We start from the raw sequence: 22,992 nt of genomic DNA, 5'->3' as shown, positions 1-22,992 counted from the left end.
GAAAACATATTAGGACATACCATGACAAGTCAGAGTTTTCCTATCTAAGTTCCTATCTTTATATATATGCAAAAGCAAAGCTACCCGCATACAGGCCATAAAGATCCTTGGGGGAGTGGAAAGTAAATGCTTTCATTTTATGTAACCCTGGCACTTCATGGGACAGAGTGGTTAGCTCTATGCCCGACTGCCTTTGCTCCCAGGATTTAACCTGCTTCTCGCTTTTGGAGCAGGCTGAAAAGAACCTCAGAGTCAGGTTCCATTTCAGGAGAGTAAATTTTGTTTCTAAAATTTTTCGACTTTCTGACAGGGAATAACACTCTCATCCTCCCAACTTTCATTGACAGTGACAGGACAGTTTCACACATGGGTTCATGGTTGTCACAGTTGTCACAGTTATGTGGATAAGTTGATGATACATGAGACTGAAGAAAAGGTGGAAGTGAATGCAAGATACTTCCAGAATTGCATGGAGTGGACTCAACCTAGGTGTGGCTCCATGTGAACAAGGTCTCAAGTCATACTGTCAGAACATATCTGTGAAGAGCCCTAATGCCAAACCAATGGATTCCTGCGCATTTGGACTGTTGAAAAGACATCTCCGACATTGCTGACCTTGCACACTGGATAGTCTATGGAAAGCTTGCAGGGAGGAATGAGCAATTCCCATGCCTGTACTCTGCCAGAGTTTGCTTCAATGAAAGCTTCAATGAAAGCTTCAATCTCGGATGATAGGCCACAGAACACAATCAGTGGTGGCAGCCTGGAATTTCTTAAGGTGAGTATTGGTCAGATACAAGCCAAACAACTTTCTGTAAACATTTCTACTGTCGTACAGGTCTGGCTCCACTGGCCCTGGGTTCGATTCCTGACTGGGTATGGGATTTTAGTTATGTGTGGTTGGGTGTTTTAAGAGGAAGTATAACCGAGCGACCATCCTCTCTTAATACTAATCAGAAGAAAAATGAAGAGGTTGAACCCCTTAAAGAAAGGAGATGTCAAAAAAAGAAAAGGTAGAGCCACAAAGGTTGTGAAGATGAAAGACTCCTTAGACCTCACAAATCTAATACCCTGAGGGTTGGAAGAGAACAAGATTTGACCAAGAGGGGTCAAATAGGAAACCTGAAAATGAGAAGAATACGAATAACTGGAAGCAGCACCAAACTCACCTAGTTTCTCTGTCCTACATATCTTTCAAAGTGTATTGTCGTGACTTCTTTCACAAGGGAACACTATATGACCTCGCCCATGCCCTGGATTAGTTCCATAAGTTCTGGAACATTTTTAGAAGTGACAACTCTTGTGATTGGTCTGTATTGAAACTGACTATAAGCAAAATGATCACAAAAATAATTTATTTATTATCACCACCTATTCGATACATGCCACGTGTTACGTGGTTGAAATTTACATAATACTCCATAAACTTCTCAGGGACATGTTTTGCCCCTTCTTAAGGGCATCATCAGCCTGTAGGCAACCTTAAGGTTTACAATGAAAGTTCCTTTACACATTAAAGAACTCTTAAAATTAATATGCTACAATTATACTATAAAAAGATGCCACATTACACACTATAAGTATCGGGAATTGATGGTACCTTGTACACTTGAAAATTAAAAACTTTAACACGCTACAGTTAATTAACTGGGGATTTAAATGAGACTATGGAGGGGGTATGTGGGAAACTGGGAGTTAGATTTCGAGACCCTAATGGGTGGATAGGAGATAGGGATCTGCGCTCAGATGGCCTTCACTTAAACCGCAGTGGTACATATAAGTTAGGAAATTTTTTTTAGAATGGTTATAAGGAGGTACATTCAGGGAAGTCAAGCAGGGATGAGACAAAATATGTCAGTGCTCAACTGTAGAAGTATTGTAGAGAAAGGAACAGAATTAAGTAATTTAATAGATATATACTTACCAGATATTGTAATAGGAGTTGAATCATGGCTGAGAAATGATATAATTGATGCAGAAATTTTCTCATGGAACTGGAGTGTGTGATACAAATTCTTATAATTTTGTTAAATACCACCTATTCAAATACAATAATAACGTAATAAAAACTTACATATTTTTAAAGTTGATAATATGGTACATGTTTCGCTCCTTTCTCGTGAGCATCATCAGCCAATTATCATTTACTTAAGGTTATATAAGATTGTGAATCTATTCTATTGGATTAAATTATGCTTGTAAACCTGATTGACAAATCTTATAATATCTTATCATATAACAATAAAATTATTTCTTTAAGTTAAAACATATTTGTCTAAATACTATCTAAGTCTAACATTTTGTATTTGTATTGTATTGAAACAATTATTTTAAAAACCTTTTGAGATCTGGCTAATTGTATTGATTCAATGTTGCTTGACTTGTATGGTTGTCGTTGAAACTTTGTTAACTATATTAACAATTTTCTACAGTTGATAATTGCCTATGTTATGAACATTTAACTTGTTCTCGATGTTGCTGGAGTAAGATTTGTACAAAAGGTATTGGCATTAATCTTATGTTGTCAATATGAGAGTATTGTTTATGAACAAACTTGTTGGTGAAAAAAAAAATTCAAATGCGAGGTAGAATTTGAATGGTTCTCATATGTTCCAAATTGGGCTTGTTGGTATATTTTTCTTTCTGCTATGTAATTGTCTAGTGTTACTCCTAACCTATTGAGAACTACTTGTTGTTCTGTTTGACAAGGAGTGGGTGATAGATATAAAACTGAAAATTACAGGCCAGTCAGTTTGACATGCATTGCATGTAAGCTTTGGGAAAGCATTCTTTCTAATTATATTAGACATGTGTGTGAAATTAATAACTGGTTTAATAGAAGGCAGCTTGGGTTAAGGAACGGTTATTCCACTGAAGCTCAACTTGTGGGATTCCAGCAAGATATAGCAGATATCCTGGATTCAGGAGGTCAAATGGACTGTATCGGGATAGACCTATCTAAGGCATTTGATAGGGTAGATCATGGGAAACTACTGGCAAAAATGAGTGCAATCGAACTAGACAAAAGAGTGACTGAAAGGGTGGCTATATTTCTAGAAAAAAGAACTCAGAGAATTAGAGTAGGTGAAGCTTTATCTATCCCTGTAATAATTAAGAGGGGAATTCCTCAAGGCAGTATTATTGGACCTTTATGTTTTCTTATTTATATCAATGATATGTGCAAAGAAGTGGAAACAGAGATAAGGCTTTTCGCAGATGATGTTTTTCTGTACAGAGTAATAAATAAGTTACAAGATTGTGAGCAACTGCAAAATGACCTCGATAATATTGTGAGATGGACAATACGCAATGGTATGATGATAAACGGGGATAAAAGTCAGGCTGTGAGTTTCACAAATAGGAAAAGTCCTCTCACTTTTAATTAATGCATTGATGGGGTAAAAGTTCCTTTTGGGGATCAATGTAAGAACCTAGGTGTTAATATAAGGAAAGATCCTCATTGGGGTAATCACATAAATATGATTGTAAAGAAAGGGTACAATTTCTACACATGGTTATGAGGGTATTTAGGGGTTGTAGTAAGGATGTAAAGGAGAGGGCATACAAGTCTCTGGTAAGACCCCAAGTAGAGTATGGTTTCAGCGTATGGGCCCCTTATTCAAGAACTGGAAAAAATCCAAAGAAAAGCAGCTCGATTTGTTCTGGGTGATTTCCAACAAAAGAGTAGCGTTACAAAAATGTTGCAAAGTATGGGCTGGGAAGACTTGGGAGAAAGAAGACAAGCTGCTCGACTAAGTGGTATTTTAAGCAAAAATATCTTAAAGATAATTTAATAAAACGACCTATTCATTACATACCACATTTAATGTGGATTAAATCTACATGAATTTATATAGACTTATCAGGTACATGTTTCACCATTTTTAGGGCATCTTCAGCCTGTAGTCAACCTTAAGGTCAAGGTCCGGGACCTTATTTAACCATATATAGTATGAAATATGGACGTTAATGTTTCACAGTAATAACCTCTTAAAATTAACATGCCACAATAATATTTTTTAAAATGTGAATAATACACAAATGTGACATAAATTAATGGTATTTTAACACAAATTAAAACTTGTCAGTCCTATTCTATCTCATTTAAAAAAAATATCCAAAACTAAAATGGATCTTCTTCATCCAACTTGAGGATCATTAGTATGACCATGGTCTCAGGTAAAGAATATATTCACCCAGTCGCTCATTTGACCCATATATATCATTCACTTAATCGTGACAAAACCAATTTGGAATGTGTTGTCAATCATGAATTGAGACTTAAAACTGATTGTTTTTGTAGGCTGGATAAGATTGTTTAAAACCACATTAAATTACGTTGTGATTGAAAATATAAACTTCTTGGTTTCCTGTTAAATGCACTGACAATGAATGTGAAGAATACATTCTTAGATTGTTTCTTAGTTTTGGGCTGCTGCTTAATTGTGAAGGAATGTCCTATACACTTAAAAAACAGTTTTGTGAGAATAATCATTCCCGATGATGTGTTGCTTGCTCATGGGAGAGATCTTAAGATTACTGAAATGAAGTAAAAAAAGAAATTTTAATCGACAAATTAGAATGCGCGTTGTGACAAAAACTATTCCAAACTATACTCCATGAATGTGAAGTGACTTACTCGTTCAGTTCATACTTGGTGGATCTGTCTGTTCCGGCAGCACCTGCCTTACTAACTTTTCTATTCCTGATGTTATACTGATGCGGTAATTGAGGGGTGGGGTATGGAGGAAGAGAAGGCATAGGCTGGTCATTGGACATGTGCTGTTGCTGGAGGGGAGTTTCTAGAAGTGTCATGGGCCCAGCGATTTGGGGTGCAGGATGATCCGATACCCCGTCCTGTCAAAACTTATAATTCGGATGCGAATTCCAATGATGAGAATTTGATGTTTTGGGAACAACAGTTCTTAGAAATTAAAAATAGAGTTAAAGATAAAGAAAAATTGGACAGTCTAATAGACAATAAATGAAATCATTGTGGAAATGATAAAGGCTGCTGGACCTGCTGGTATGTAATGATTATACCAACTATTAAAGTGTATGTGGAAACACAAATGTGTACCAGAAGACTGGAAAAAAGAATAGAATAATTTTTATTGTTGTTAGGCAACTGACAGTTGCAATGGACAGAGTCATAGGTGCATAGTTACAAAATATTACAAGTATCTCAACAAGTACAGAAAATAAATACAACTATATACACAAAAGTTAAAATAAACATAACACTATTTGTCCAAGAGTGATAAATAACTACTAATTTACCAACGTGTTAGGATGGCGTTGGCCGTTATCCCCCTTGAAACAGTGTAATTTTTTCTTCAAATTCAGATACTGAGTAGAAGCTATTGGATGTCAACCAATTTTTAAGGGTTCTTTTGAAGTTACATAGAGGCATATCCTTTACTTGGGCAGGTAGTTTGTTGAATAATTTAATACCATTATACCTATAGTTTTCTTGTGTTTTTCTCAGCCTAACATGTGGTAAATCTAAATCGTTCCTATATCTTGTGCCATATGAGCGTACATTGCTGCAAGTTGTTAGGTCGATGAGATTTTCTTTAGAATCGAGTATACTATGATAAATATACAGGGTGAAGCGAAATTCGCGCACTCGGGCGTCGCAGCGTGTCTCCTCACATGCCAGCAATAAAAAAATGTCTCTCACAAAAGTTCGTCCTGCGAATATATCCAGGAGGAAAAGGTCGTTGAAAAGTGGCAATCTGGCAACACTGTAACCACGTGTAGGGTAACTACCTCCATCAGCACTTATTAGTCGTGCTGTACAGTTGGAGCAGCGGATAGAGTTTTGGGTTAACATGCAGGAGGTCGAGGGGTCGATCCTGGGTTGAGGCATATGTTTTTTATTTCGTAAATGTAGTCCAGGTGGTATGGTATCTGACATCTTAATCGTCAACAGCGATTGCAGCGGGTTCTCTAGAAACAATTTGCACTTGCATACTATGATCGTAGAAATGGACGAACATTCGTTTTCAATTGGTCAGCTTTGAAAGGCACCCTTCCCACATCGTGGGCGTGAATTTCTTCGCTCCACTTCATCTACTTAGATGCGTTACAACATGCTCAGCTGTACTAAATTTTGTAAATGTAGGGTACATGTGACCTAAGAAACGGTATCTTACTGTGTTACAGTATGTAATGTCCGATGGAAATTAGCAAATAAAAAATGCGCCTCAACCCAGGATTGAACCTCCGACCACTTGCATCCTAACCCAAAACTCTATGCACTGCAGCAACTGTACAGCACAACTAATACGTGCTGACAGAGGTAGTTACCCTACATGTGGTTACAGTGTTGCCAGATTGCTACTCTTCAACGACCTTTTTCTGCCGGATATACTCATAGAACGAACTTTTATGAGAGACATTTTTTATTGCTGGCATGTGAGGAGTCGCGCTGCGACGCCCGAGTGCGCGAATTTCGCTTCACCCTGTATAAGAGGGAAGAGTCGTAATTGCAAGGTCTTGGAACATAGGTCTACAAGACTCCCTTGTGGCCTTACCTTTAATACATCTTATTGCCTTCTTTTGCCACTTGAACACATCTTGAGCCCCTGTTGAGTTACCCCATGACATGGTACCCTATGATAAGTGTGAATGAAGGCACAGTATGCACTCATCATCTGACTGCTACTAACTGATCCTTTAAGTCTGCAAAGCAAAAATATCACTCTAGCCAGTTTTGTACATAACTTTTGCGTGTGTGTGTTACAGGTTAATTTACAATCCAGATACAATCCCAATAATTTGACAGCATTTTTATCATTATTAACCAGACCTGAATTAATTAAATTGAAGTAGATCACTTCTGTCTTGTTATTATTTAGGATAAGTTTATTTACTTGCAACGAAGAGGATGATTTGTGTAGCATTTCTATCCTTTCCTCCTCAACATATTTTAAGTCTCTATTGCTTGTTATGATAGTAATATCATCTGCATACATCACTGACCTACAGGGTAAATTACGAACAATATCATTTATATACACAAGGAAAAGGAAGGTTCCTATAAATAAACCCTGAACCACCCCTGTTTATACTTTGAGAGCCCCAGATCGTTGATTTTCTACCAGTACAATTTGATATCTGTCAGTGAGCTAGGATGTAATTATTAATGATAACTCTAAATCTTTCACGCCATAGTAGCTAAGTTTACTTATTAGTATTTTGTGCGGTACTGAATCAAAAGCTTTGCTGAGGTCTAACAGTGTAGTACTTGTAATGTGGTGAGACTCAAAGCCTTGAATTACTTCAGTCACAACAGCTTCTAAGGCTTTAATGTTGGATTTATTTGTTCTGAACCCAAACTGTGCAGCATTTAGTAAATTATACTTTTCAAAATATACAGATAGCTGTTCCTTTATACAATGTTCTATTATCTTAGATATGACTGGAACAATTGAAATGGGTCGATAACTGCCTGGATTCATAACATCTCCATTCTTAAACACAGGAATTGTAACTGTAATTTTTAGTCAGTCTGGGAAAATCCCCTCAGCCAGTATCCAATTGATGAGGCGAGTTAGAGGAATTATTATTGTGTCAACAATTTGTTTTAGAATAAAATTACTTATGCCATAGTAGGCTTCACAGTCTGAAGAATTTAGTTCTGAAACTATTTTGCAGACTTTCTTAGGGTTTATAACTTGCCATTTAAAGGGGGGTCTGTTATTTTCAGGAGTTACAATATTCTTTAGTAGATTATTGTATGCAGTTTCATTGTCTTCAGAGGTGTTATTGATATTCATATGTTTGGCACTGTTTATAAAGTATTCATTAAGTACATTCGGTTCTATTGGCACAGAATTCTCCCTCTTTGCCCTTCCAATTTCATCGTTTATGATGGACCATGCCGCCTTACATTTAATTTTCAAGTTATTAATAAAATAATCATTAGCTTGTTGTTTTGCCAGTTGAATTTCCTTACGGTAGACTTTTTTAATGAGTGTATAATTTTCTTTATCTGTTTGTTTTCCTTGCTTCGCTTTATTGTAGTAGATCATCATTAAATTCCTGATAGTTGCGAGGCAAGGAGTGTACCATTTCTCTTTATGCTTCCCTTTGAGGAAGAGATAATAATACCAGTGTTTAAGAAAAGGGACAAGAAAGTTTGTGGTAACTATAGAGGAATCACACTTATACCACAGATAGTTAAAATACTGGAAAGGATATTAGAAAGAAGAATGAGAAGAAAGACTGAAGGAGAGTTACAAGAGGAACAATATGGCAACAGGAGTGGAAGATGTATAGTGGACCCAATCTTTAGCATGAGACAGCCGATGAAAAAGAACTGGGAATATGGCCTAGGAATATGGAAAGGATCTGGTCATGACTTTCCTAGATATAGAAAAGGCACACAATAGTGTCCCCAGAGAGAAGGTTTGGGAAACCATGGTTAAAAAGAGACTCAGAAGAGAAATGTTAGAAATGGTGCAAGCAATGTACAACAACTGTGTTAGCAGAGTACTGAACCCAGTTGGAAAGACAGAATAGTTCAGGACTAAGACAGGGGAGTATGCTGTTACCTCTTTTGTTTATTATGGTCATGGACAAAATTGTAAAGGACACAAAGGAAACCTATGGAGATAAAGAGATGAAGATACTGCTATTTGCAGATGATGTGATCTGGGGAAAGAACAGCAAAGAAGTGCAACAACAACTAGATGTAATGAACGAAAAAAATGAGAAGTATGGCATGAAAATCAGTACAGAGAAAAGCAAGACTATGGTGATGTCGAGAGGGGAAAGGCAAGGAAAGGGAACTGTGAAAATTGGATGTCAGAGTCTGGAAATTGTGATCAGCTTTAAATACCTAGGAAGTGAATTAATGTAAAATCTAAGGTGGACATGGAGATTAGCAGGAGGGTACAGCAGAGTAATGCATTCTACCAAAGTGTAAGAAAACTTGGTTTGGAGCAAGGAAGTATCAAGGAAAAGTAAAGAGATAATGTACAAAATGTACTACAGATGTACCCATACTTACTTACGCAGCTGAGACTTGGACTTTGACTAGCAGGCAAGAGAGTAGAATTCAAGCCAGTGAGATGAAATTCCTAAGAGGTATGATAAGAAAGACAAGGAAAGATAGAGTGGGAAATGAAGATGTTGGGAAGGAAGTTGTGATAGGAAAGCTAAATAAGAGAGATGAAAAGAACAAACTAAGGTGGTCTGGACACGTAAAGATGGAGGAGAAGAACACAGATGCTGGAGGCCAAGTGCGAGGGCAAGAGAGCAAGAGGAAGACCTAGAACATGGTGGATTAAATCAGTGAAGAGCAGCATAAGAAGACGAAATTTAGACTGGGACGAGATCGTAGAAGAGGAATGGTGGAAGGAAAGAAGAAGATGGAGAAGTACCATAAATACCCCGACCTGTCAGGAGCTGGATAAGGGGAAATTATGATGATCTATACAACATAATCCATAAAAAGCCTCGTCTGGAAAACAAGAAGTGAAGTCTTTACGAAAGCACGAGTATAAATATTTCAAGGTCAAGACCGTCAGCAGAGCAAAAAAACTCATTTGCTCACCTACCAATAGGTGGTACTTTTATTTTTTGCTATTGGCTTTACGTCGCACCAACACAGATAGGTCTTATGGTGACGATGGGACAGGAAAGGACTAGGAGTGGGAAGGAAGCGGCCGTGGCCTTAAGGTACAGCCCCAGCATTTGCCTGGTGTGAAAATGGGAAACCACGGAAAACCATCTTCAGGGCTGCTGACAGTGGGGTTTGAACTCACTATCTCCTGAATACTGGATACTGGCCGTACGTAAGCGACTGCAGCTATCGAGCTCGGTGGGTGGTAGACTTGTGAAGAATTTCCCATTAACATATTAGAGGCTGTAAAACAGTCATTTATCCTTTCTGGTATCATTTTAAGATTTTATTCATGGTTTAAACCTTTATACAGTCATTTCATTGTGTACCACCAATTAAAAAATGTGTGCGAGATCCTCTTACACACGTACATGGACGATGGAAGAAGGAATGGGGCCAAAGAGCAAAGGCTTCCAAACTTATGTCTTATTTAGCACTAGGCGAGTGTCGTCGCACCATGTAGACTGATAACATCCTTCCAACAGTGTAAAATGTATAGGATATCCATCAGTATTATGAATACAGTACATTTTTTAATGAAGAATCAATTTTGAATGTTTAATTATATATAGAGAGAGAAACAAGAAAAGAAAAGAAACACATAACAGGATGAACATAATGGCAAACCAGTGTGGCACAAGAGAGCAACAGAAAGATTAGACAATGACAAACATGAAAACACAAGAGGAATAAGACAATCTCCACACCTTTAAATTCTGCTGTCATCAAATAGATAGCCTCTGTCCTCATCTATCCCAGTTCTTCTATTTCTATCTCTTCTCAGCCCCCAACAAGTTTGTTTCTACATCCCAGCTTCACCAGGAAGGCAAGCATCACAGTGACCAAGATAAACTTAATGTTAAACAGAACCAGAATCCAAAAGATTGTTATGATGTTCCAATCCTGACTGGTACAATAGAAAAACATGGCTCAGTGCTAATGAGAATAAAGAATCAATATTTTATTTTAAATCTCCATTTGCTGGTGGCATATGGGGAGTGTGATTCGCTCAGAGGCTTAGCTGCTGACTTCCCATGCCATACCTGCCAACTTTTAGAAATGAAAAATGGGTAGATTTTTTTAATTCGTGGAATTCATCATGTACACTGCGCCGTGGTCTCGATGAAAAAAAAAAAAAAGAACAAGATAAAAGGCATTCATATTTACAGTTACAATGGAACTTGACCATTAAATGTAAAATCTTAAGCTAAGAAAACATAAAATTGGTTACAAAAAATTGTACCTAATCATTCTCATTTATGAAGAGCCTCCGTGGCTCAGACGGCAGCGTGTCGGCCTCTCACCGCTGGATACCGTGGTTCAAATCCCAGTTGTTCCATGTGAGATTTGTGCTGGACAAAGCGGAGGCGGGACAGGTTTTTCTCCAGGTACTCCGGTTTTCCCTGTCATCTTTCAATCCAGTAACACTCTCCATTCTCATTTCATAGCATCTATCAGTCATTAATACATCACTTTGGGAGTGGCGACCCCATCGTACTAATAGCCTATATCTGCTTCATTCATCCCATCCCTGACCCGGTCAATGATTGGAAAACAGGTTGTAGGTTTTCATTCATTTCATTCTCATTTATAAAACACACATGATCATCACCGGCGCGACAGCCCTTTGTGGGCCTTGGCCTTCTGAAGAAGTTTTCCCCATTCTTTCCTGTCAAGTGCAGAGCTCCTCCAATTCTTGATTACAATTACCTTTACATCCTCTCTCACCCCCTCTTCCCACAAATAACTGGGATAAACTGAAAAAAGTATTTTTGGTAGTGACAGTTCTTGGTCTATTAATTTCATGAGGACTTGGAATACTTTTAAAAACAACCATGAACAATATGAATATTTACTTTGAACATTACTAAATTATATATTCTGTGAAAGTAGCTCTGGACAAACTGAAGCTCACGGTTCTGTTAGAAATTATACCTTTGCAGACGATGTCAAGGATAGCATTTCCAACAAATGAGATAGTTGAGAACAAATTTCAACCAAACTAGATAAAACTACCTGTCACAGAAATTAATTGTAGACTTTTCTTAGACAAGAAATAAGATCAAGGAAAAGGATATATTAGGTAACAGAGTTGAAAACCATTTCTTGAATATGTATTACCAATAATATTTATTTACAATATTCCTCTTATTATTTCACATTCATTCGCAAGTCCAAGATTTACATCTGAATACATGATTACATGGCCTGTATAAGAGATCTCTTTAGAAACAAAATTATATACACATCCTACCAAAATTGTTCAATACCTACAGACAGCTATAGGTATATAAAAACTGTACAATCTAACAACAAGAAAATGATACATTTTCCATTACTTACACATTAAGGATAGATCGATATGATATAGATCAGTATCAGTTTTATCAAGACAGCTTCCTTTTTTTTTTTTCCATGCTGATGACATGTTCCTCTTCTTTAGGATGAACTTTCTTACTAAAAGCTTGGTTCATAACCTGGATAGTGGAATTATTTTCACATTTGTTATCCAAAATTTGAAGCAGAGTTAATGTAAATCCATCTGAGCTGTGGAGAGCTAACTGTTAAAAAAATTTAAAAAAATAAAAGACACCAGGAACTACTCATAAAGTGATCAAAGAAGAAAGTTCAAAGAGATCATTAATATGAGACTAAAATCTAACCATCATTAAATACCATAATCATATTTTGTACTTTCCTTTAAAATGGGCCATATTTATATCCAAACTCTGGCTGTGTGTTGAAACACAGCTAACTGACATGATGTATCTTATAAATGGTTCTGTGTAACTACCTATACATTATTTACTTGTGTTCATACATTCCTTCTCAATGATTTATTGCATGTCCTATGGTTGAACTGATGTATGATTAATTGGCCCAAGGAAGCACTTCAGTAACAAGCAAATGAATCTGCACAAGATCCAGGAAAGAATATTATACAAGTCTGTTCTGCAACATAACGTTAGTACTTGGTGTGTCTATCCAATTTTTCTTTATAACAACAACACTGACATGTTTTAGCACGCATTCCATCAATTTTAAAATTTCTTTTTTATTATTTTTCTAATGGTTTGCAAAAGTGTGCTCCACATTGCTTATTCATAGATCCTATGCTTTTTCTGCACTATGCCAGGCTGAGTAGCTCAGTCGGTGAATCTTCCAAGGATACGACTCCCAGTAGTAACATTAACACAGAATACTTCTACGACACAAAGAAAGTTAGCTACTAAATTCTGTGTCATGTAGGCCCAGTAAATTGAATTAGCAGCAAAAATAGAATTGCTCAATTTCACTCAATAAAAGGGAAACTGTGACAAGAAAAAAGACTACTAGGCCAATAGAAGACTGCTTTCTCTTCAGAAGTAACACATTAAATCCCACACTCACTACTGTGGATTTGGCTCGTAAATTGGGCAACAGGGGAGTGAATCTGCATGTGACTGATGTTTGTAGTAGACTTCTAGCAGGTGGAGGGAAAGCCTGCAAGCCTCCAAAGAAATACTTTCAAACATAACAAACATGTAGGAAACATCTCGTAAGTGCAAATAGACATAAGGACTGGACAAAAGCACTCTGGAAGAAAGTTACTTTTTCCTGATGAAAGTCAGTTTGAAAAGCAGGTGCAATGAACGAAGAATGAGCATAAAAATTCAACATAGTTGCAACAGACCATAAAACAGCCTGTGAAGATGATGTTTCACACAAGAAGTTCTGGAATCCTATGTGGTATGATAAAAAGTACCCAGTTCATCAAAATACTGGAGAGGAGAGTTTTACATAAGCTGCAGAATAGGTTTCCAGTTAGTGACCATGTTTTTTGGCAAGACTTAGCTCCTTGCTCCACACTCCTAAGAAAGTGAAGAAAATCTACATTAGTAATATCTGCGTGCTAGAGTGGCCAGGGAACTCCCCTGACATTAATGCCATAGAAAACATGTAGGCTAGTTCCAAAACGAGAATCATAAAACTTGACTGTTTCACAAAAATATGCATGACTGTCTCCACATGATGAAGAACTTAAAAATGTATGCTCAAGCCTTGTGAAATCTATGCCAAATTGTGGAATGCAACTTATAAAACAGAAAGGAAGACCTATTAGCTATTAAAAATATTAAAAGTTATGTAATAGATTAATATGTGAAAACGAAAAACATAATACGTCAGTTAATGTCAGGTTCTGATCAACTCGCACAGAACTGCAAATGTCTATCTCTTCATAATGAAACCACACTTTGATAACAGGGCCAATAAATTTTCCAATGGGTTTGAGGTCTTAATTCATCATACACGTTTAATATTTAGCGACATAAATATATAAATAAAGGAGGTCACTGCACTCTATATGAAAGCATAGAAGGTGAAATGAACAACAACATGGTATCAAAAGTTTCTTTGCAGGATTTCTCAACGGTCAGCATTCATCATTCCCTCGATAGGGACTGAAAGCCCTGGTCCCTTGTAGGTGAAACATCTCCAGAACACCATGTATATCAATTACTTCTGATACAAGTTACTTCTTAGGTGATAAGCACACACTTCTTCCAGCCTTCAAAAGCATGCAGCCATCTGCAGTAACAAGAACATGTCACTCCCTCTAACTTAGAACTTGGTTTAGATCTAAAGTTGAAATTCTAGGTATTATTTTACTCCTTCTAACACTAAACAGTCTTCCTCAGATTAGGTATTGAACTTCCAATCACAGTTTCCCTATTTCAGAGACAGGAAGGGCACATTTTCTTGGAATTGTTTCAAAATGGCATTTATCTTAACTACATTTCAAAACAACATATCTTTGTGTCATAGAGGTATGTTCTGCTAATAACACAATTTAAACCGTGCCTCTGAATACAGCTCAGACTGGCTAACATTTTCAAAATCAATATCGGTCCATCCTTATTTTATATACAGAACTATAACACAGCAACAATACTGAATGTAAAAAATAAATAATTATTGAGCAAGGTCTGAATTCTTCATACATGTTAAATACTTAGTGATATAAATATATTAAGAGGAGATCAATGCAGTTTATATAAAAGCATAGAAGGTAAACTGAGCAATAACATGGAATCAAAAGTTTATTCAATTAATGTATAGAGTCCCATCTCCATCTGAATACAGGATAGTGCAAATGAATTGTTATTGGCATCCATCAATGATACACATCGAGCATCGTTCCATCTATTCATCAATGGTAACACATGTAATACTCTTAACACCAACTTATAGAATCTACTTCATAGTTCAGCTGGACCTTTTCCGTGGTTTCTTTTCACATTTATGTAATTTGATAAATATTACAAAATGAAAGAAATATGAGCCAAGAAAAGACACTACTATACAGTCATCTGACCAGAGGCCGTATATGCTGCAGAGTGCCTTGCAATGCATAGGAAAAATCTGATGGAGAAACAGGAAGTCAAAGAAATAAATATTCTGAGAAAAATCTTGGGTCCAGCGAAAGAAAATGGTGAATACACAAGATAATGCAACCACACACTCTACATGCCTGGAAAAAATAACGCAATTCATAGGAGGAGGAAGATACACGACAGAAATGAGCCCAGAAATATCGACAAACAGAATCTTTACCTATTTTCTAGAAAAGAAAACCAAAGAAGAGGTCTAGTTAACTAAGGTGAAAAGAGGACTTAAAAGAAATGGGGATTGTGTAATGATATTGAGATAAAAACTAAAACATACCAGTTTTTCTAAGAAAAGCCTAAGCTTAAAACAAGCAAGACGTGGACTCAAGAAAGGAAGAAGCAATGTCGAGAAGGAATGCAGCAGTACTGGGCAAAACAGGAAAAAAGCAGTAGGAATAACATGTGCTTAACTGTCAAAAAAACAGACAGAAGGAAATGAGATATTTTTGTACAGAGAATTTCATTGTCCACACAAACAAAGAAAAAATATTTCTCAGCAAGAGACTGAGTAGTGTATACCAAGCACAAAAAGAATAGCTGATCCTGGAAATTTGCTGGTCAAATGTCATCTCCAATTCTACTCTCTGGGAAAGGACCAGAAGCCAATACAAATGAAAATAAGGATGAGAAAATGGTGACGGGGACATACGTTCCGGTGGTCCCCGATGATCATATAGCATAGGAGGTACCTGTTTGGAAACATCAAGGAAGGAGGAGGAAAGGCAGGTTCGGGATGACATGGTGGCAGACCAATGAAGTGGAAGGACATCCTCAAGAGAAAGATCTGGGATAAAATCAAAATCCTAGCTAAGAAAAGAACAGGTTGGCACTCCTTTGTTGCAGCCATATGATTCCCAGACAGAGTTAAAGGAAATAAGTCAAGTTAGTCAAGAAATGAGGTGGCTCAGTTAGAAACCTGGAATCTAATTCAATGGAAGACCATTTCAAGGCTATCATGCAAAGCTGGAGCTATGAAATGATGTACTCGATCATTTCAAAAATTACGAGTATAAACTTGTAGAGATAAATCCTGTATCCTATGTTACACATTCACTTGAAAAAAAAAAAAAAAAAAAAAAAAAAAAAACCAACATCCAAGGTTAACACTGATGCTTTCACGACCCGTACTTGTAGACATGATGTAGGCTTTTGGGCTTATGTCGTCTGAAGAAAACAAGGTGAAACTCTTTTTATGTTTCGCAGAAAACTTTGCTCCGTGTCTTCAGAAGAAAATCTTGACTGTTCCCAAGGAAGTCTTCTACAATAATGAGGGTTTGAATTTAAGAATGCTTTGTCATTGGACAATTGTAGTGGTACACTTGTTCGTCACCAGGTGGCTCGCTGTACGCTGGCACAGCGCTCCAAACGGGAACTGACGACAGCATTAAGCTCCAATTAAGATGTTCTATCACACCGGGTGTGCGTGAGAAGTATCAGAGAGGACATCAGACGAATCAGGGACGAATGTGGTTGAAGACATAAATATAAACTTAATAAAATAAAATGAAACAAAAGACACCGGGATAGAATAGAACAGAGCTGAAGAATGGAAAGAAAGTATGTGGAGAAAACCAGAGGATGATAATGATGCAAGATGGTACGAGAGGGGAGTGGGGGTGGGGGCATTGGAGCTTAATGTTGTCGTCAGCGAGCCACCTGGTGACCAACGAGCGTACCACTACAGCTCCAACGGCAAAGCAATCTTAAATTCAAACCCTCATTATTGTAGAAGACTTCCTCGGGAACAGTCGAGATGTTCTTCTGAAGACACAGAGTGAAGTTCTCTGCGAAACGTAAAGAGTTTCACCTTGTTTTCTTGACATGGCATAAGCCCAAAAGCCTATATCATGTCAACATCCAAGGTGTCTGACAAACTCATGTTCAATTTGTTAACCACCAGCACCCTTAAGCAGAATGTTAAATCAGTGGCCTGAGTTAACATTCCCATCCTAAAGAAGTATGACTGTGAATCTGACTGTGATAAGATACTTGCATACACGGTTGATGACAAGTCAGCTAGAAAGATGGCAGCTTGCCTCTTGAGAATGGTACATCTATTCACCTTTACTAACACACTTCTCCTTTTTCTCTACTCCATATTGCAGGCACTGTAAGTATTTTACACTCACCAGCAGAGGGCAGTCATATGTTGGACTAGTTAGATTTCAATTAATAATAAAGAGAAGTTTCTCTCAATGGAGCCAGCTCCAATGGTAGTATTTGTCTACAGTACTCACCAAATGGAAAATATTTCCACAAAATATATCACTGCATAGAAGTAATATTTCTAGCTTTTCTAAATCCACTATTCAACAGTATGTTAACAAGAATAAACAGTGAGAGGATTCAGCACATTGTGAAAGTTAATATGCTGTATATTTTTATACACTCTTGAGATTGTAGTACTTGTAAAGTACAACAATACCTAAATACCTAAGGTAGATAAAATTCTAGTGGTGCATTCCATTTCAAGGCATTCTGATTATTGTCCTTTGTTTAGCGAGTACTTTCACGTAGGAATAGCAACAGGAGTTTGATTTCCTCTTCCCTGTGGCTGCAAAACAAAAATAAAAACATAATGTAGATAGAAAAGCACAGATAAATTATTTACTAATTAATTTAAAAGAGTGGAAGAAAAGGATACAAAATCATACATCTTCTATACAAGAACAATAGTATCTGTCTGTCCTTTTGATATTTGTGCAGCAATTTCAGTCTTTTACAAGTTTGAGATCTTTTGATATTGAATGGAAAAAAAGAAGTTTCGTGCCTATATGTATGTACGTACATTCCTTAGACTTATTTTTGTTGACAATCTGTTTTATGTCCCATCGATACAGATAGCTCTTATGGGAACGATGGAATAGGAGAGGGCTACGAGTGGGAAGGAAGTGACCATGGCCTTAATTAAAGTACAGCCTGGTGTGAAAATGGGAAACCAAGAAAACCATCTTCAGGGTGCCAACAGGGGCTTCAAACCCACTATCTCCCGAGTGCAAGCTGATAGCTATGTGACCTAAACTGCACATCCACTTGCTTGGTGGTATTTAGACTAACGAAGTTCTCAAAGTTCATATTTCAACACTAACTTATAAGGAAGTGTGATATACAAACTTCTAAATATTTGTTTTAAGAAGAAATGTTGAAAGAAAAAGAATGCTTTAGAAATTAATTTGTAGTAACTTCAGTCATACAAAAAATCTCCCCTCCCTTCTCCCTGAATGTCCGCCAGAGATAACAGCCGAGATGCATTTCCTGCCAGCGACCAACTATGTGGTCATTACTTGCTACAATCTGTTGAATAAAATGATAGCTTTTTTTTTTTTTTTTTTTGCTAGGGGCTTTACGTCGCACCGACACAGATAGGTCTTATGGCGACGATGGGATAGGAAAGGCCTATGAGTTGGAAGGAAGCGGCCGTGGCCTTAATTAAGGTACAGCCCCAGCATTTGCCTGGTGTGAAAATGGGAAACCACGGAAAACCATCTTCAGGGCTGCCGATAGTGGGATTCGAACCTACTATCTCCTGGATGCAAGCTCACAGCCGCGCGCCTCTACGCGCACAGCCAACTCGCCCGGTAAATGATAGCTTACAAAGTTGCCAATTATTATTTTAAATTAACTTATTCATTTAAAACACAAAGTAATGTGTTGAAATAATGTACAAGAGATCAAACTTTGTTCTCTATTCCAAAGGTAGCCAAAGACATATGAGACTGTAGTAGAGAGAACGTGCTCAACAACTTCCATCAGTCTATCACAAAACATAGCATGCCTCTCTCCATCGGTCTCCAATAGCTCAGATTTGCACAAGTGCTGAGTTCGCAATTAAAGCTGTAGATTTAAATTAATTCCTTTTTGATTACAAAACTTTCCATCAAATTTAAATTAAAGTCATCTGCAAATTCAGGTTTAATGTCAGTCTCCTGACACCCAGAGGACATCAGCCCTGGTCTACACAGGCCGCATGACAATAGATCATACAACTTAAGCAGCAGATCTGACTTTGTTGTTATATTGAAATAATCACAAATACTTTTGAACTTTTAATTATTGCACCACACTTGATGCCTTTGTTAGGCCATGCCAAGGCCCTCACTAACCACAGATCATCTTCATCCCTAATTCATATCAGTACATAACTTACCAGCACATCTGACTGCATTTCTGTATTAAAATAATTTAATATTATAAAGGCATAGAAAATTGTTTTAATGAAATAATCAGGATATAAATTACTCCAACCACTCTTAATGTCTCTCTTGGACCTTAGCATGGTGCTGTTGGCCACGAGACTTCATTCCATTCTCCTCAACTCTTTATAATTCATACCAGTAATGAGCAAAATGGTCGATTAGGTTTTTCTCAGTTCCTGAGAGGTTGTAATTACGAATATGCTCAATTACACTAGTTTTAATTATAAAAGGTGCAGAAAATTATACCAATATGTCGGCCGATAACAGAACTAATTTAAGTTCTCATTCTTCTCATTCTCAGAAGGCAAAATGGATGAGGCTGCTTAGGGATTGTGAGTCAGAGGAGGAGAGGGTGGCACGTCTCACTTCACACAGGACTTGTCAGTGTCATTCCAGGGAATCTGAGACTGTATGTCAGCAGGAAGAGTGTATGCACAGGAAAGGGAATCAGAAGAACATGTTGAACACTTAAGAGTCAAATTTTCAGCATAATGCTCATACTCAGCAGAGTGAATTACACAAACCATACACTGAATGCTTAGTGTCAAATAGCGTTATGCCCATACTCGAGAGAGGGGATTGGAGAAACATCACACTGAACACTTCGAGTTAAATAGTCAGTGTAATGCTCACACTTGGGAGTCAGAATTATATGAACAAGGAAGAGAGAGTGTCGCGATCGATCGTAAGCGACGTTCTCTTTCCCATCACCTGGAGCCTGAAGACAGGCACGAGGAATGCTTTGCCTGTAAGCAGGACTGGTATCATCTGTCTAGAGGAGACAGATCGAGAGGCATGTTATCTTCCATGGCCCAGAGACCTATCAAAAGTCTTGAAGTAATCTGTAAAACATGCAAATACACCACAGTTTACATCTCGAGACCTTTGGACAAGGACTTGAATTGTGTAAAGGGCCTCACATATGAGTAGTCTATTGATCGCACATCTAGTATAAAACATGGTTTCTTATCTTATACAGCTCTTAAACCAATGATCACTGACAATGTAGAAACATTTTATTACAGTATAACCCCGGTTTTGCGTGACCTCGATTTACCGTAAACCTGCATTTAACAGAAGAAATTTCCAGTCCCAAGAATTATTCCATAAGCGCAATGCAATTTTATATTTGATTTAACCTCATTCACAATAGGACAAAACCTGCATTTAGCGCGAAGGAAATGTTAAAATTCTTAAATATTTATTTCTACTCATTTTGGTTATAGGGCATTAAGAACCTATGAAAAAGATGACATAAGCTTGCTAAAGATGATTCAAGGCAGAAGAGGAATTAAGAGTGTGGGCACTTAGAGCTAAAGTGAGATGTCAGACTCCGATGCACATCGACTACGGCTGCTGTAGCAGAAGAGAACCCACGTTTTAATGATAATGTTATTATAACCTTCGAAAATTCCTATATAAATCTGTGCAGTATCCTTTGGTTACAATGAGAACCCATTTAATGATTCATCCATTATTACGGTCAAATTCGGGCTTGGTAGTTTTTATCTGTCATCAATATTCATACGCTAGTTTATTTTGAATGCGACTGATCATCATCCGTATCAATCCCTCACTACGCGCGAGCGAGTCAATGTTGAGCAAGCCTGAGGTGTCCTCACAACTCCGATTAGTGTTAACAAACATCGGGATAATATGTTTTCGTAATAAGTGAAATGTCAGCAGTTGTTAACTCCTTAAAAACAAAGGCTGAAGTAAATGATTGCTTGATTTTAATACTATGTACTGAAATAAAATAAGAATGTAATCCTCCTCCTCAAGATACAGCAGTGTGCATAACTAATTTCAGAGGTTAGGTTATGTACTTTTGCGTCTAATTAAATATCAGAAAGGCTGTTCCCGTGTAAATTTATAGTGAAAATGTTATTATTCTACAGAGAGCTTGAAATATGTTTTCATAATTCGTGCACGGTAAACCTAAGTTAGGTGACGACTTTTGAAGTAAGAAAATGGAAATATTTGCCACAAGCCTATGCATGCTCTTACAATTTTTAAGAATGAAACTGAATGTGCGTGTTCAGACTAGAATTAGAAAATACGTGCTAATGAGTAAGCCACTGCTTGGAAAACATCCGCAAAAATGTTTAAACAAACCAATTGCTGTTTCATATCAATTTTATTGTGTTTTTGTGCGAGTTTGGTATCTTTCCCAACTTTTATGGAAAATCATGTATAACGTTATACGAACAACCTTAAACCGAAGCGGTTTTGCATTCACCAACAGACGTCTGTCAAAATGAAGCACAAATCTAACTACAGTGCAGTGTGTAGGGTAGGTATCTCCTTGTTTTATTGCTGTCACTGTGTTAATAATGTATGATGGTACGATTTTGTTAATACAAGCAAAGATCTCTGGAAAAGGTGTGCTTTCTAATGAAACCTCGATTTAAGGTAAAACCCATTTAAGGTTAAAAAAATCAGGTCCCTGCAAAAATGTTAAATAGGGGTTCTACTGTAGTTGTGTTATGTTTGTTATTGAGTTGAATCATCTTGTGGACGATAGCTACAGCCTGTAACTGCTTAACACAAATTACATCATTTGAGTAACATCACTTACCATAACATACACATGAGAAGGTAATGATCGCTCCAATAACTCTGTCAACTGGGACTGCTGTATAGGAGAATCCACTCTTTCCTCCGTGGTCAGGTGCAGCCGAGGTAAAGCAACTAGTCCCGACAATAGGGGGTATAAGTTATAATCCAAAGTTCGGACAGACTCTGGTAAAATTCGTAAATGCAGCTGAAAACAGGTAAAATTTAAATATCACTCAAGTTATCTTGAATATGACTGTTCCACGAAAATTTGCTACAGGCCTAGAACAAAGGTAACATCAACAGGTGGTGGTGCTGGCAGTGGCAGCAATGATGATAGACATGATATATTTTGTGTTTAAGCTGTGCGAAAGAGAAAAACTACATGTTTTGCAAGACTTTCAAAGATATCGACAGACCACAAGAGTAAATTAAAAATTCTTCCAAGGTCCACCATTTAATAACTTTAAATTCAAGTGGCCATTGCTCCACTGATGAACTTCTTCTCATTATGTAATATAATGGTGATGAATGAAAGTATCTGCAGGAGGAGGTGGTAGTGATGGGGAGGAAGTATGTCATTATTTTATCTACAATACCAGAAGTATACAATTACCTGTTTATGGCCAGCAAACATGAATGCATCACTAGCCTCTATACTGAGATCCAGCTCTAACAGGTGGTTGGTGTGGTTTTGTATGTGGTAAGACACTGCCATGGGCGTCCGTACCCAACCATGAGCAGGAAGAGACATCTCTACTAATAGTGGTGTGTTCTCAACTCGCATGGTGGGGAGAGCAACACTACTGCTAGTCACAGGACCAGCACTGCCATCTCTGAATCAAAACAACAACAAACAAACCATTTATATCAGAGAGAATATTTCAAGAAAGAAATAAAGAAAGGAAGGAAGGAAGGAAGGAAGGAAGGAAGGAAGGAAGGAAGGAAGGAAGGAAGGAAGGAAGGAAGCTATGTTCCTTAATGATAATATGTTAATAAAAACTATATAGTGTGGTCACCAGCATCTTAAAATACACCTCCATTTCTGTTTGTCTAAGTCTTTATATTTTTCATCACTAAACAAGTTGGAAAAAACAATCCATTTCATCACTCCCCACTCCTAAAAAAGTAGGGCCAGATGCTGACTGAAAGACAGAAATGAAGCTGCAGCTGACTG

At 37.4% G+C, this 22,992-nt stretch overlaps 1 protein-coding gene across 1 annotated transcript in view; it reads right to left on the bottom strand.

The window, feature by feature from the left end:
• Positions 1–15,326: 15,326 nt before the first annotated feature.
• Positions 15,327–22,992, bottom strand: part of gry (trafficking protein particle complex subunit 11 gry) — a 147,813-nt gene continuing 140,147 nt past the window's right edge. Inside the window, exons 18-20 of the mRNA XM_067152633.2 lie at positions 22,432–22,651; positions 21,838–22,023; positions 15,327–17,617 (exon numbers count right to left, since the gene is read on the bottom strand). Of these exons, the coding sequence (XP_067008734.2) occupies positions 17,573–17,617; positions 21,838–22,023; positions 22,432–22,651 (451 nt within the window). The 3' untranslated portion in view covers positions 15,327–17,572. The remainder of the gene's footprint in view (positions 17,618–21,837; positions 22,024–22,431; positions 22,652–22,992) is intronic.

The sequence above is a fragment of the Anabrus simplex genome, chromosome 8 (genome assembly GCF_040414725.1).
Source record: "Anabrus simplex isolate iqAnaSimp1 chromosome 8, ASM4041472v1, whole genome shotgun sequence".
Classification (NCBI taxonomy): domain Eukaryota; kingdom Metazoa; phylum Arthropoda; class Insecta; order Orthoptera; family Tettigoniidae; genus Anabrus; species Anabrus simplex.
This window is presented reverse-complemented; position numbering and strand designations above follow the sequence as displayed.